Source organism: Phalaenopsis equestris, unplaced genomic scaffold (assembly GCF_001263595.1).
Source record: "Phalaenopsis equestris unplaced genomic scaffold, ASM126359v1 Scaffold000873, whole genome shotgun sequence".
Lineage (NCBI taxonomy): Eukaryota > Viridiplantae > Streptophyta > Magnoliopsida > Asparagales > Orchidaceae > Phalaenopsis > Phalaenopsis equestris.
In genome coordinates this window covers 1,546,753-1,563,427 of record NW_018165313.1, presented here as the reverse complement: position 1 = coordinate 1,563,427, position 16,675 = coordinate 1,546,753, and the positions used below count along the sequence as shown (strand labels likewise).

Here is a 16,675-nt window from a genome sequence, read left to right as displayed (position 1 = left end):
CGAATACATCGCTGTGACTGAAGCAATCAAGGAAGCTATGTGGCTAAAGGGCATGACTGAAGAGCTTGGGATACATCAGAAGGTGATAACTGTGTTTTGCGACAACCAAAGCACCATTCACCTTACCATAAATCAGGTATTTCATGAAAGATCTAAGCATATAGATATAAAACTTCATTTTGTGAGGGATGTCGTTGCCAAGGGTTCAATAGTAGTGAAGAAGATACCTACTGAAGAAAATCCTGCTGATATGCTCACCAAGGTGCTACCGACAACTAAGTTCAGACACTGTCTAGACTTAGTAAACTTCACCAAGGGCTGAGGCCCTCTCAGGGGCCAGGTGGAGGGAATCTTTACTTCGAAGCTTCTCAATTGAGGGTCAAGGTGGAGAATTGTTATTTTTGACCCCCAATTAATGAACTAAGGTAAAATGACACTTTTGTAATGTGGTACCGCTCACCTACCACATCTGACCTATCGTTCACCTACCATTCACCTACCGCTCACCTACCTCCCACCTACCACTCTCTTGCTTCTATAAATAGAGAGGGTGTGAGACTTAGGAGAGCAAGGGAGAAGAGATCTTAAGCTACCACAAAGGAGGAGAGAATAGCTATAGAGTTAGAGGAGGAGAGCATCTTGAGGCCTTGTATCAAGGTGTCGCTTGAGAGGGAGGCCATAGAAGGAAGACGAGGGCTCATCTCTATGTATAAGCTATGTATTCTCCATTTCTTTTGCCTTAGTGAAATATTTGATTGATTCCCTCCCGTGGACGTAGATCCAGTTGGATTGAACCGCGTAAACGATCTGTGTTTGCTTGTGTTCTTTCTCGTCTCATTTCTATGCCAGGAAGTACATATCTCACAACAGCTATATAGTAGGAGCCACCTCTTGCATCTATAGGAGCTACCTGTAGAATCTTATTTGCTTGGTGGATGATTTTGAAGAAAGAACACTAATGAGAACGTGAGTTTCTTAAATGGAGGAGGTTGTGAAATTCCTCGAGTATAATGAAGTTGAACCCTTAAATATTGAAACATCTTTTGGTATAGAAGTTGGATTTTCATCTGAAACTCCAAAGTTAAGTATGCTTTTATAGGAGCACTCTTTGGGGGTGTTTGGTAACATCTTTAAATAGGATTTATTATCGGATTTATAAAATCCAACCAAACATAAACACACAAAAAATGCAAGTGTTCACGGATTTATGAATTTTTTGATTTAACAGCCAAATTTTTGCCTTTAATTCGACATAAATTCAGATTTACTAAATCCACGAGGATGGATTTATCGGATAAATGATTTTCAGATTTTCTAAATTCTGCCAATGCTAAATCCTACTTGTAGTCAAACACTCCCTTAAGCCTGTTTGGTAACGGCTTTATTGTCGGACTTAAGCTAGATTTAGCTTAAATCTTGTCAAACTCTCTTATAACTTTAAATTTCAAGGTTTAGTAAATCTGATTTCTCCCTTTTTTTCCCTTAAATTTTGAATTCACTAAATCCCGTCGTTGGTTGAATTTAACTTAAATCTGCAAGTTGCATATATTTATTGATTTTCCCATTGAGGCATCTCCACCAAGCTTCAACACTACCCCGCTAGTTTCTTACCCGACGAGGGTTTTGCATTGGTTAGAGGCAAAGGTTTTGGATGCCACGATCTTGTCGTTGCATTTGTCAGTGAGCTCCCCATCACCACCTCCAACGCTTATCTAGCCAACTTCATGATTTCTTGAGCTCGGCGAGAAGAAGATTGGGCGGTGAAGGTAAATAGGCCTCAATTTTATTTTTAAATTAATTTACTAATTAATTTTAAACAATCAAGAATATTTTAAGTTAATTATATTAATAAATGTGATTTAATTTTATTTTCTAATTATCCATATGTTTAATTCAATATATGCATTCTCTATTAATGGTTAATTTTTTATAAAGTATTAATTAGTTTAATAAACATTAATTAATGAATATGATAGTATTAGTTGTTAATTGATTAGTTTAGAAAAATTATGATTGACAATGATTATTTTGATGGATAAATGATTAATTATTTGGTAGTTATTGATTATTTGATGATTATCTATGCTTAATTATGATATTATTTACGCTGATTATAATTAAATTATATTAATTAATGAATAATAATTAATTAATTAATGTGTAATTACTTTAAGGCAATTCAAATTATCAATTAGTTAACTTAATAAGTTATTAATTAATATTGACTATAACTAAAAGTAATCAACACTTAATATAAATTGAACTAATTGGCTTAAATATTGAAAGAAGTTGTCAAATAGTATAATAGAGTTTAACCGGAGTTAGCATATGTCATCTTTGGATTTACTAAATCAAAATTTATAAGACTTATTAAATCCACTCAAATTAAATCCTAGAAATTGCCAAATAGCCCTTTATCTCTTGGGAAGTTGCACCAATGGGATCAGACCGTGTTGCCAATGGGCCAAAGCAGACAATATCTCAATAGATGGATGATAGTTCAGGCTGTTACATTGAGCATTTACATGAGCTGAGTGAGGCATAAAATGAAGGATTGTATCACTTATAAGCTCTGGATGATATTTTTAAGTGCATGTAGTGATAATCATTAACAGTGGAAATTAATGAATGTTCAAAGTCATACTATTTCCATGTTCAAAGGTCTTGATAAGTAGATTTTCTTAGATAAGCATACTAAAGAACTTGTCTTTATAGCATGGAGCAACGATCATCTATCTATTTGACCTCACATTGTATTGCCTAAGCTCCCAAGCATAGCTCTTGGTCGCTTTTAGCATCACTATTATGATGGTTTTCTTTGTCATGCTCATAGTCTCATTTTCAAAATCTCATACATGTTAACTGTATTCATTTCTTTCCTGCTATTTAAGACGCAAAATCCAAATGTAGGTTTTCCTCTGCATTCATTTCTGTTATAAAACTATGCCCATAATCTTAATTTGTGTTTCAGTAGAATACTTGTGATTATTGAATCTATTTGTACTTTCAAATATTTTTTTTGCAAGTAGCATTTGTTTTTAACTTTCTTCATTATCTAAACCGCTTATCACGGAAAAAAGCATCATAGTTGGGGAGTGAGAAAATAAAACTCTATTAAAGTTACACATATAAACCTTGAACATCAATGTGCACAATTTTGTCGTAATAAGCATCTTCCTATATTTTATTTCCAAAATGTCAGCCTGGAGCAATAATTTAGCTGCTTCTATTGTGTTTTGGAGACCTTGTATTCAAATCACGAAAACAACCTCTCTTTAATATTCGGGTAAGACTGAACACTTGAATTTGCTATGTCTGCATTGGCATGGATAGAAACATATAATCCCATGTAACTGGGAAAAATAAAGTTTTACATATCCAAATGGAACCCGCCTGATGGCTTCTTAATTTATTTTAAAGAGAGATACAGATAGCTAAAAAGCTCAGTGACTGGATTCAACAGAAGCAAAAAGTCTGAAATATCAGGCAAAGAAGTTCAGACCAAGGCCTTAAAAAAAGGCATCTCTGCTTGTTCTTCTTTAGTATATTTTCAACAGCTAGCCTCCCACTATAATTTTTTGAGTGAAATAACTTCGTAATTTGAACTTTCTCCTTTCTAAAACAAATTGGAATTATGGACTCATGGGATTTTAACTTGAAAATAGGCTTTTGTGTCCTCGATGATCTAGTCGTAAATACTAAGCCAGAAAGCATTTGCCTTCAAAATTATATAATTTTTTTATGTGTGCCTTCATTTCAAACGTGTTTTTCATGCAGCAAATGGTCGTCCAACTTAAGCTTACCAAATCATTGGACTCAAAACAGGTTCCACGTTACTCTACTACAGTTCTGCAAATTTCACCAGATCCGACCGAGGTACCCTATGCATCAATTAAGTTAGGAAGGTACTTTGCTAGAATTTGTGAATGTTTTACTTGTTCAATTTGTAGAAGTAGATGCCAATACGATCTGACTCTAACAGCTAGCTTAAGGTTTAGGCTACTCTCGAGCCGGAGAGGTACAATTTATTTTACCATAGAGGTTGGGTTTGATATACTAATGGTTGAAAATAATTCAATAAATAATTATTAATATTTCATGTATCTATTTTTTAATTATTCATTTTGGGACTGAATTCAAATGCCAGAACATTTATTAACAAGTTTTCCTCTCATGTTAGAGTTCGTCATGCAGATCATCACTCTTCTAATATAGTAAAGCTTCCAATAAACCAAGTCAAGAGTCACAAAACCAAAGAGCTCACTCCGCACCTTCACCTTGAATTGTTAGGAAATATTTCAACACAATTTTTTTCTGTTATGTGTGATATAGGATTAAACTAAATTTTCACCTGCCTTAAAACTTATAATTTGAAAAATTTTAAATACTTGATTTATTGTGCTTTCAAGTATTATTTCGCCATCAAATCATGTATCATATTAAGATCGTATCAGAACACCTATTTTTGGTGATGATATCTTGCTCGGGTCTTCTTTTCTTTCTATTACTTTTGATATGAGATTCTGTTTTTTTTATTATTATTTTTGAATTGTTAATAAATCAGTATACGTGATTATCTCTTGACTTTGGATAAATGACCCTTCCTCTGAACCATTGGGCCATGAATTCTTACACTTTGACAAACTTTCTTGATTTTTTCTATTAAAGCATAAGATTTGACAGCATTTCATTTTTACCTCATCTGATTTCGGTCCTCATGCATTATTTTTTTTTATTATTCTATAGACCAAAGTGATGGATGTTATAGAACTAGCAAATATTCGGGTGGAATTTAAAGAAAATATAGAAGTGCTGAGTTGAATGTATTACAAATGTTTTTCATATGTGATATTTTAAATATAATAACATTGATGAATGACTTATTCTAGAACCTCTAGCTCTCATTTTGGATTTGATTTATGACTTACTGGATAAGTACAATTTCACATGTTTAACAATAGGGAAAGCTTTTAGATGTTTAAAAGCTAAAATAGGGACCCTTAGTTCAATTCACTGAAATAAAAAATGATTACCATTAAAAAGCATAAAATTCGAAAATATTGGTCACTGCTATATCGTAAACAGACATGAATTATAAAAAACTACGTACATCACACGACACATCCAAACACACATTGAAAATAAAACTTAAGGTAAATTTATACTATTATCTCTATGCATCTAGCAAAGCAACAATTGATGGTGAATAGGGCTGTCAAAAAAAGCTCGTTGTTTGTGAACAACTCGTGTTCTATTCGTTCGTTTAGCAAAGGAGCGAAGCACGAACAAATTTTTTGAGCTCGATTTATAAACGAGCCGAACACGAACAAAAGTTTATTTGTTTGTATTTGGCTCGAATTGGCTCGAATTAATTAAATAGTAAATACATAAATTATAATTTATTTATATATTGTATTTTATAAGTAATCTTAAATAAAAAATAAATTATTATATATTAGATATGTAAATACAGAAGTATTAGGTGGTATGTATGAAAATGTCAAAAAAAAAAATTCTCAAATCTTCTACCACCACCCAAGCCTACTAGCCATGGGCTATCTCGTAAATAATATATATATATATATACACACACACTAGCCGAACATGAGAGAGCCGAGGCTCAGCTCCTGTTCGCCTCGTTTATATTTCGAGCTCAAAAATGGTGTTAGTGTTTGGCTCGTTTGCAAGCCGAACACGAGCTGTTTACTAACAAAGAGTCGTAAAATGTTAAGTTGTTTTGACAACCCTAATCACGTAGCCGTAAGATTTAAAAATTATTGTTTATATTAAAACATCATTTGAATCTAATTTAATATTTTTTATTATATTTTATTAATTAATACTTTTAATTGATTATAAATCTTTTTGTAGCTTTGTAGCTTTGTAGTCAATTAATTTTTTTAAAAATATTACTCATCAATATACATATATATTTTTTCTTGTGACTTTGTGTGTGATTGATGAAGTATTTTGAGCCAAAACGAGCCGAACACGAACAAATAAATTTTTGTTGGTGTGCGGCTCATTAACTTAACGAACGAGCCGAACACGAGCTTCTATTCTAAACAAATCGAACACGAGCTGTTCGCGAACAACGAGCCATTTTGACAGCCCTATATATATATATATATATATTATATAACATGTGAAAAGATAAGAATTGTGTAGTCCCGCTCCCTATATGAGTAAACGCTCGTGGCCCCGCTTCCCATTAGCAGCTGAAGGCGCTACTTTAGTCTCACATTGCCCAATTCTAAAAAAAACCTTCACCTATTCTCTATAAATAATGAATCTCTCTTTCAAGCAAATCATTTTTACCCCCATAGCTTTACTCGCCCCACCAGGCTCTTATGATATGATGGTTTTAAAATAAAAATTAAGTTGGATAATTTAAGTATATTATAAGATTTATTTTATTTTATAAAATAATTATTTCGAGCCGAGCCGAACACGAGCATAATTCAAAAAAAAAAAAAAAAAATTGAGCCAACACGAACACGTAATTCACGAGTCATTTTGAACACAAGTTGAACACAAACAAAAATAAAATTCAAACGAGCCGAACACGAACAAGCTTAAGCCTCCATAAGTTCGGTTTGTTTACACCCCTAATGGTGAAACAAAATGCCATTTATATGCCTTTAATTTGGCATTTGATCTTACGAAGGATATTTGAGATTTTTGAAAGGTATTTGCTAAGCACCATACTCATTTCTTTCTTTCCAACTTTGCTGAACAAGGCTGTGCAAAAATGGTAGGTTTTGAATATGTTGGTCCTTGAATCATGGCCACAAATTCCAACTTTTCAGCTAAGAAGGACCTTGTAGGAAGGGGCTCCCCAAGAGGTAGACATTTCTTGATTAAATCATGAGTGAAAAAACCATTTAAGGACAAAAGTAAAAACTTTCATTTTGAGTATTGCAAAGGGCATGATTCTTTATTTCAATAAGGTTGCCGTTGCTTTATGTCCTGCATTAAGATTTAGCCATCCAAAAAGAGAGAATATAGAAGAATACTTTGTTTTTTTGCAATAAATTGTAAAGCCATTTGATGTTTGACAAATATAAATAGGAGGCGTTGAGAAGGGTTAGGATTTCGGAATGCACTTTATAATATTCTTGTGAAAATCAATCTAATCTCTTATAATGAGCACAAGAGATATAATATATATTGAAGTAAGACAAAGTGCTATGTATATCTATATACTATGAACAGCATAATATACAAACATATACATGAATAAGATGATATTGTGTATAAATGTGCCAAGTTAGGATAGTATTAATAAGTTGAGTGATCAAGCTAAACACATCTACAGAATATATATGATGTTTATACAGAAGGAAATTATAATGTCGCGAGAAAGCATTAAATAATATATATTATAAGTGTAATGATGATTCTTTCATATAAGCATGTGCACATTAAATGTATGAATTACTGAGTAAACATGCAATTCATTAATTATGTAAACAATGAAGATAGTGGTAATGTACAGTGATTAGTGGATTATAATAATATATACTATATAAATAGTTGTCAAAATAATTTTACAACTTTAATATATGATTTTATAACTATTCAATCTTCACAAATATGTAAATGTAGTTCAGCGCAATGTAAGGTAACTTAAGTTAGAAAGCAAATGGACACTAATATTTACCTATTTTGGTTCAGATAGACCTAAGCACCCCAAAACTTTCTATTCCAGTATCAATCGCTCATTCTCTCATCACTAGTTAAGAAATCACGCATTCCTCTATAGGGGAAGAGTACACTCATCTTTATTGTGGATAACGGCACCCCTCTAAATTAACATTTCACAAATCTAGGAATCAAATTTTCTAAGATTGGTTGTGATTAGGCTATATCACCAATACTTGCAATACACTTCAATCTTCATGCAAAATTATTGCAACATATAAAATAAAATCAGCTGTAAAATATTCTTGAGCGAAAGAGACATCAACTTAAGTTGGAGAATTAAAGAGTTATTTTTTTTAATTTAATTTGGATGAAACTTTGAATCCATTCTGAGATGACAAAATTTTAAACACAAGCTTTTTTCATTAATTTTCCCTTTGATTTTGAGTGAGTGATCATTATTTAAGTCATTAGACATAAGTTATATAGGAGATGATTGAAGATAAAAATCAACCCATAATGTCAAAATTGGGGCTCTACAGATGAGAAAAATATCCTAACATTAAAAACTAAGTCATTCAATCAGAATTTTTAAATTGATGGAAGATTTCATTTTCACTATAATAATATAATATAATAATTTTAAATGCAAAATATTTTCAAATTGATGGAAGATTTTATTTTCACCATAATAATATAATATAATAATTTTAAATGCAAAATATATCAAACCAAAGTGTCTTGGCTCAGGCTGTGTTCTCCTTGATTTCTATGGTATTTATTTCGGGTTTGAGACATGAACGACATGCAAATGCAATATTAGGGAATTTTTAAGCTGCTAGTAGGGGCTTAAATTTGTAACTAGTATTTTTGCCCATTTTTTTTAAATAAATATATGAGGCTTGTTTCCATCCTTGAAAAAATGTAAAATTTATGTTACCATATATAAAATCTTATGTAAGTTGTAAAGAACTCAATGAAATTGAAAAAATAAAATTTAAGCTCACTTTATTTCAAGGGAATAGCATTTATAATGAATTAGTAATTCTAATCAATTTATAATTGATATGAAGTTTGTATTTAACAAATGAAAATGATAACCTGTTAACAAATTTAAACTTCATTGATGATGTGTCTGTATTAGTTGCATATTAATTTGAGCTACTTTATGTTTTTTTAAACATATAAGACTAAAAGGTTAAACAAATGGTTGATGAGTAATTTGTAAAGAATTCTTTTTTACATTTATGACTAAAAATTCAGCGTGACTAAAATTTTATTTGCTTTTATGATGGTTATGATTTTGAAAAATTAAAGGAATAAATAAGTCAAATTGTGCCTGTAAAATTAATTTTTGGCCTACTTATGTTTATAAAATGGGACATGGTTAATATTTTGTTACTCCTTTTAAATAAAGATTGATTGAAACTTGATGTGATATTTTACGTGTGTTTTCTAACATCTTTCTATATCAAAATCATATATTTTACATTTCTCGGTTGAAATATACTTCTCAAGCATCCCGTTGAATCTCATACTCTCATACATGTTATATATATATATATATATAGAAACAGTTGTTTAACGCTCCCTGCCCATCAAACAGTATTTAACACTTTTTTGGGCCATTTACGCTATTTGCAGTCAGTACTGCACACAGTCAGCAACTGTTCATTGTACGGGTCTCTATTTCTGTGGATGAACAGTTTCTTCACTGTCATCACTTATAAGGTATAGTTCCCATGTGGAACACTATAAAGGCTATAATTAAGTGGGCAAAATCCTATTGAGAATTGCAGAAATACTGTTCTGGAAATAGATGCATGGAACAAATCTTAATAGTATTTTCATGCACGATTGATGTTTTCTCCTGTATATATGTGGTAGTTATTATCTGGCATTCCCGTTCTAAGGATTTAAAAAAGCAAAAAGGGACCAAAAACCTTTCGGTTGCTTGTAACTCTATAGTTGGTTTACTATTTTTTATTCATTCTCTATAGTTGATTTCATGGGAGTATCATGTTTCTGCTTCCTTCTTTAAAGCCTACCTTAATATCTTAGAAAGGCTGGAGAGAGAGAGAGAAAGGAAGAGACCAGAAATAGTTTAGCCATTTATAACGCTATAGTTGGTTTCCTTTTTTTGTTCATTCTCTATAGTTGATTTCATGGGGGTATAATGTTTATGCTCTCTTAGCTCTATAGTTGGTTTCCTATTTTTTGTTCATTCTCTATAGTTGATTTCATGGGAGTATAGTATTTATGCTTTTCTTTAAAACCTACCTTAATTCTTTAGAAAAGGGCCAGAGAGATAGAGATAGGAAGAGAGACAGAGAGAGGAAAAAAAAAAACCGTTGCAGATATATTATTGTACTTGTCAGCAAGCATTATTATTTGATTCAAAAAATATATTCGGTGTATTTATTTCAATGTCCACTTAATAAAAATAATTTATTGTATATATATATATATATATATATATAACGCCAGCAAATAAATAACTGTCATGTCAATAATATAACATTATAAAACGGATATTCTGAGTTTTTTTTTATTTAGTTTTACAATATATTTTAATAGGGAATCTTATGAATTTGATGTAAATTATCAGATAATAAGTATTTACTTTTATTTTTGGAGTATGTAGTATGTTGCATATCTGAAACAGAGTTGAACAGAGAAAAATGATTATTATTTATATCAAATTCATGACATCTTAGTTGAAGTTGTAATTAAATAAAGTAATTAATTAATATTTCTTAATAATATAACATATGTCAACCACTTGGCCAGTTAGTATTTATTTTCATTTTCGGAAATTTACATACACAGCACCCAATTCTTATGCATTTTCCTATCTCATACCCAAACTCTTATTTTTACAAAATCAGCACCCTACCTATGGATGAAAGTGTGAATTTCACACTTGGAGAGTGGTGAAAAGGTAAGTTGGGTGCTTGATTTGTAAAAATGAGAGTTTAGGTGTGACATAGGTAAATGCATAAGAATTGGGTGCTGTGTATGTAAATTACTCTTTCATTTTTAGTGGTTCCTTCACTACTTTCTTCGGCCTGTCTTCATTCAGTGATCTATTATTTTTCATTGAAAACTTTTTTTAAAGTTTACTTTGGTGCAGCAGCCTTTGATCATTGTCATCATTGTAAAGCTTCTTCTAACAGTGTGATTAAACAAATATTGCATTGAAATATTTAACTTCCATGGACCTTTTCTTAATCTGCACATGGCATGAAATAATTAAAAAAGCTTGTTGAAAGTTCAATCCAAAATTAATTTATTTAAATATCAGTTGCTTAGTCTCCCAAAAATATCTGCCAAATATCAAAATTAGTAGTACTTGAACAAGTGATCACATGTTTAATTAATTTGATTTTTGACTAGTGCTTTTTCTATTCATATATATCAAAATTAGTAGTACTTGAACTAGTGATCACATGAAATTAATATATTTTTCTAGTTTGCATTTCTTATGATAATTAATGTAGTAAAAATAATAACAGTTTTACTTTTACTCGCAAAAATAATGAAATTATGTTATTTGGTTGAGGGTATGGAATAGCCTCTCTAAATGTTGGGGTAAAGCTGCATGTGTGCATTGCATGGACCCCTTCCCAAATTATACATTCATAGGGGACTTAGAGCTCCATGCATTTGGTATGTTTTTCTTTTTAAAAAACATTCAAACATAACACAAATAAAACTCAACACAGCCCACAAAAATAAATAAGGAAATCGGTTCGAATAAAATATATGAGCATCATTTAAATTTACTTTTGGAAGTCAGCTAGAACTTTCAAATAAGAAATAAATTAGCGAGTTTTTCACTCATCAGACAAATTATTTAAACCGAGAAAATGAAAACCAACCAGCTCAATATGAAGCCAAGTATCTATGTCAAGATCAATGATCAGCAACTAAGAATACTATTTAAACCAAAAAATTTCTTTGATAATAAATGAAGATTAGGAGCCATTTGGGATCACTTTTTTTTATTTATTTATTTTTTTTATTGTTGTTTTATTTTGTTTATGTTTCTACTTTAAATGAAATATGTTTGATAGTTGTTTTTAAAATACCCAACATAATGTTTAGGTGTTTTGAATGTCTTTAAAAATAAATTAATTTATTTTTAAAATAAAAAATAAAAACATGCAAAAAATACACCAAACAAACTGAGTTTTATAATAAAATAAAAGGCAAAAATAAAAACACAAGTGATCCCAAACAAACCTAAGATATTGATTACAGCAATTATGCGTCATCCGAGGGCTTCAAGTAGATTAAAACCTTGATCAGTGGATAAATTGCCTTTATTTGTTTGTTATCTTCTAAGAACTTTTATTAGCTTCGATTTTCTTTTTTTCTTCTTCTTTTTTGAATGATGAGAGATAAATCATAGTATGAAGTTTGAAATTTGTGAGTTTGGAGAAACACCTTCTCCTTTCACAACTGTATACTAAGAAAATATATATGTGGAGTGGTCCTCGTAGACACTGTGGCTGATTTAAGAGGTTTTACTGCTCCGTGGCCAGGGTTAGCTTTTCTTATTTTCCTAAAACCATTATATACTTAGATTGTACATATATATTTGTATATCTGCTCATATATATACTTGAATGTTTCGGTAACTATAATTAGAGGAATTAATATATAAGAAACTTATTCCACGTTAGAGTTTTTTAAGTTATTTTTTCTCACAAGGCATCAAAAGAAGATGTAGTAAATCTATTAGGATGACTCTTAGACGTATATTAATTAGTAGTTTGCCCACGACAAGTGAGGCCAGCTTACCCCCTTGTGATTAAAGTGGTTTTCTTCATGAACAATTCCATAAAATTGATTGGCATATAAATATGCACCACATGTTAGCAAATCCACGGCACAATTTTTCTTAAAGCTCATAAGCTATTTGGCTTATATGCTGTAACTTCATCAAGGAAGAAAGCCTAAAGAGAATTGCAGATTTTTATTGCAAGTAAGTAATTTTGTCGCTTGTTCTTGAACGACGAAAAAAACTTGATTTGAATTGATTTTAAATAGAAGCTATAATGTATACATGCAGGCCTTGAGCATGACCTTGTGTGTTTTTATTTATTTATTTAGTTTTCTATTGCATTTTGTATGGTTTGTTTTCTTTTGAAAGTGAAAACAAACATGATAATTTATTAATTGAATTGCTCCATTTCCCCCCTGCATTATTAACATTAGTCATTTTTGTTTCTCTTACACTGTTAAGTTGAGTAATTTTTTACCTTATGATGAAAATGCGCTATGCAGACTCCGCTAAATCTTTACTTAAAGTTCCGAGAATTTTACTATATTTTCAGCTGCTCTATAGTTTTATTTATAAGGATGGAGTTGCCTTCTTAAGCTTGTACTGGGGGAATTATGACTCTAGTTCTCTATAATTAAAGCAACATGACATAGTTTGCCATAAATTGGCTGAACCTATATAAAACTCATTGCTTTTATGCATTATTCTTTTCTTTTTCTGTTCTTTTTGGCTTCTTATATTTGAATAGTTTTCTCCTGTTTCCCAGCATGCATATAATGAGAAGTACAAAATGATTGAAGTTTGTGAATCTACTTGAGCAGTGAACCAATTTTTAGGACATTGATTTGACTAGTTGATTTAAGTTTAATATTTAAAGAAATATTGAATATTGCATATGTCAAATTTTAATTCAATTGTATATATATCAAAGCTATGATGAAACTGTATAAGATGATAAAAGATTCAAAAGTAAAAGAGGACCAAATAAAACAAGAAGAGGGAGGAACAATTGATTATACCCAGCATCAAATGAGCAAAAGGCTGTGTTCGTCCCTTCCAAATCAAAGAATTGCAAGATTATCTCAGTCCGATCATTTCGTTGGAAAAGACAGACATAGCAAGGTCAGTACCATAAAAGGATTACGAGATCGGCGTGTTCGATTATCGATTCCCACTGCAATACAAGTATACGATCTGCAAGACAAGCTCGGTCTTAATCAACCAAGCAAAGTTGTTGACTGGTTGATCAATGCGGCTCAAAATGAAATCGATAAGCTCCTTCCCGAACCACTTTTACCTTCAGGAAACAGCTTCATCCAATTTCCTCAAACTGATTTAAACAGCAACAGCATCAGAGCTCAAGCATTCAGTGCTAATGCTGACCCTTTCATGCTTATAAGCAACAATTATGTTGATGACATAACATCATTTCCGAAACCAACATTGAATTCATTCCATTCATATTATCAAATGGATCCATATGCATCTCATGTTGGTAATAACCATTCTTCCCAAGAAGTATTTTCGAATGATTTCCACTTGGCTTCAGCATCATCATCGTTGTCGTCCTCCCTCACGTCGATGCCGGCAGAAACTCAAATTGTGATGCCATCATCGTTCTCGTCCTACTTGACTGGCACGAATAGCATCCAAACTCCAAGCACATTCGCTGAGCTTCTCCCATGGAATTCTTCGAGCATCAACTTTAAGCAGTATGTTCAACAAGATGAAGCAGCTCGGCAGCTCGTCAACTCAACAGTTTATAAGGATTCTGGTGCAGGTTATGGGAGCAGTGCTGCTGATTTCTTTTAGAGGAGAGGAAGAAAAAAATATATATTTTATTTAATGTTTGACTGGTCAATATTGTAATGTTTTATATTGTTTGCTATTGTTTATTTGTAGTGTGCAATTTCTTTAGTTAATCTTGTTTGATTAAGAACTGCTTTGTATGTGGATGGTTGCAGAGTATTAATATGGTATCAAATGCTTTTTAAGTGCCATTTTTAGTACTTCCAGGTTTTTCATCACTGTGTCTGTATTTGTTTTTCATATATAGGATTGTTTTAATGTTATTTTTATTCTTGTGGACTTTAGTGTAAGATTCAATTAGTGATAACTGTTTATTTACTAGTAGCAAAAGTAATTAGTTAAATTGAAAAGGAGAGAAATTTATAAGGCTTGAAATAAAGCGAAATTTACATGCATATTGTTGTAAATCTTGCCCCGCTGAACACCAAGAGATAATTCCAAAGAACTCCTACAGTTGAACTACTCTTGATCATCAAGAACACCAAGAACATGCAATGCTTTAAAGAACTGGACAGCCTTTCAGTTCTTGTAGCAGGTTGTAGCCAAAGATGAAGGAAAAACAAAACCAGAGCAAGCAAGAAAACGAAAAAATGTTGAGAACTAAATAAACAAAAGAACACCAAGAACACCCAAAGAATTACGTGGTTCGTTCCATAGACTTATATCCATGGGAGGGAATCAACAATCAAATCAGTAAGACAATACAGAAGTCTTTTTACATTGAGGAATGTACATTGAGGAATGAGCAATCCTCTTGATCTCTCTCTCCCTCGAAACTATCTCGATACAAGATCTCAAGACCCCTCAATTCTTGAAGCATCTCCCCTTCTTCTTCTTGGAATGATTCTTTTCCTCTTCTTTGTGGTTCACACACCTCTCTATAAGCCTCCCTCATCTATTTATAACAAGATGAGTCACTCCCAAGTATACTTGGTTCACTCTAGAAGCTTCTAGGAAAATCACAAGTTTGTCATTGTCTTAGTTAACCAATTGAGAGTCATATAACAATTCTCCACCTTGACTCTAAATTAAAAAACTTCATAATAGAGATTCCGTCCACCTTGCCCCGAGGGGCCCTTGCCCTTGGTTGAGTTTACTAAGTCCAGACAGTTCTTGAACTTAGCAATTACAGTTCTTCTGATTAGAGAGTATACTCCCTTTTTCTTGACTCCTTTCATGATGATAAGAGAACCTTTAATTACTCTGATATGTTCATTTTCCACTTTGCAAGAGTATCCGCTTTAATCCAACGTACTTAAAGAAATTAAATTTCTTTTGAGCTCTGGTACGCACCTAATGTTTTGCAGTATTCTTTCAGCTTCATCAAACATCCTTAACCTGATTGTCCCACTGCCAACAACTTTGTGAGCTTTGTTGTCTCCAAGCAATACTGATCCACCGTTGACCTGTTGGAGTTTCTCGACCCATTCTTTATGAGGACACATATGGAATGAACAACCTGAATCAAGAATCCACTCTTTGCTTGATTCAGTCTCAGTAATTACCAAAGAACCAACTGAATCGTAGTCATCAGAGACGACACTTGCTTCTCCTGATTCTTTTGATTTTTCTTGATATTTATTCATCCTGTCAGGACAGTTCCTCTTAAAGTGATCGTCCTTGTGACAATGATAACACTTGAAGGATCTCTTTGATGACTGATTTCCACCCTCATTTCTTGATCTTGATATTTTATGATCGTTTCATGAATCCTTCTTGTCTAATCTTAGGTGGATCATTAAATAATATAAGCTTACAAATTCCCCCCCCCCCCCCCCCTCTCTCTCTCTCTCTTATTGAACAACAATATAGTTACTTGCACACTTACTAGTTACATAATGTGCACACTTACACGCTACGTACATAGTGATTGAGGGTGTAGTTTTTCACTGAAAAATCACGCATATTATATTTTGGTATATCTTTCCCAAAAAAATTATGTGTAACGTGCAACTTCTGTGCATGATATTTAATAACTAACTATGAATCAGATCCAAAACTCTATAGTGAAACTATGAACGAGAAAATTATAGAAAATAGTTACCAACTTGCTAGTTAATTTCAGCATGCAAAGTCTAGAAAAAAATAAAAATGGCATTCCCACACAGTCACTTGTTGCTTGTAAACATGAAGAGTTGAGGAAAGCTACTGTTCTTTTCTAAACACAAATCATTATCCAAGGTGACCAACAACAGTGTGTGTGTGTCTATATATATATATATATATATATATATATATATAGTTGTTCACGAACAACTTGTGTTCGGCTCATTAAGAAACTCATGTTTGATTTGTTTGCTAAGTTAGCAAGCCGAATACGAACACTTCTTTATGCTTGATATATAAATGTGCCCAACAAGAACAAAGATTTGATTTGTTTGATTTGTTCGTGTTTAGTTCGTTTTTGGCTCGAAATACTATTCATCAATATAT

At 32.0% G+C, this 16,675-nt stretch overlaps 1 protein-coding gene across 1 annotated transcript in view; it reads left to right on the top strand.

The window, feature by feature from the left end:
- The window catches only part of LOC110032032 (transcription factor TCP13-like), a 45,261-nt gene extending 30,892 nt beyond the window's left edge, over positions 1 to 14,369 (top strand). Inside the window, exons 2-4 of the mRNA XM_020735535.1 lie at positions 3,778 to 3,876; positions 3,951 to 4,018; positions 13,365 to 14,369. Coding sequence (XP_020591194.1) covers positions 3,778 to 3,876; positions 3,951 to 4,018; positions 13,365 to 14,245 — 1,048 coding nt within the window. The 3' untranslated portion in view covers positions 14,246 to 14,369. The remainder of the gene's footprint in view (positions 1 to 3,777; positions 3,877 to 3,950; positions 4,019 to 13,364) is intronic.
- Positions 14,370 to 16,675: the final 2,306 nt, after the last annotated feature.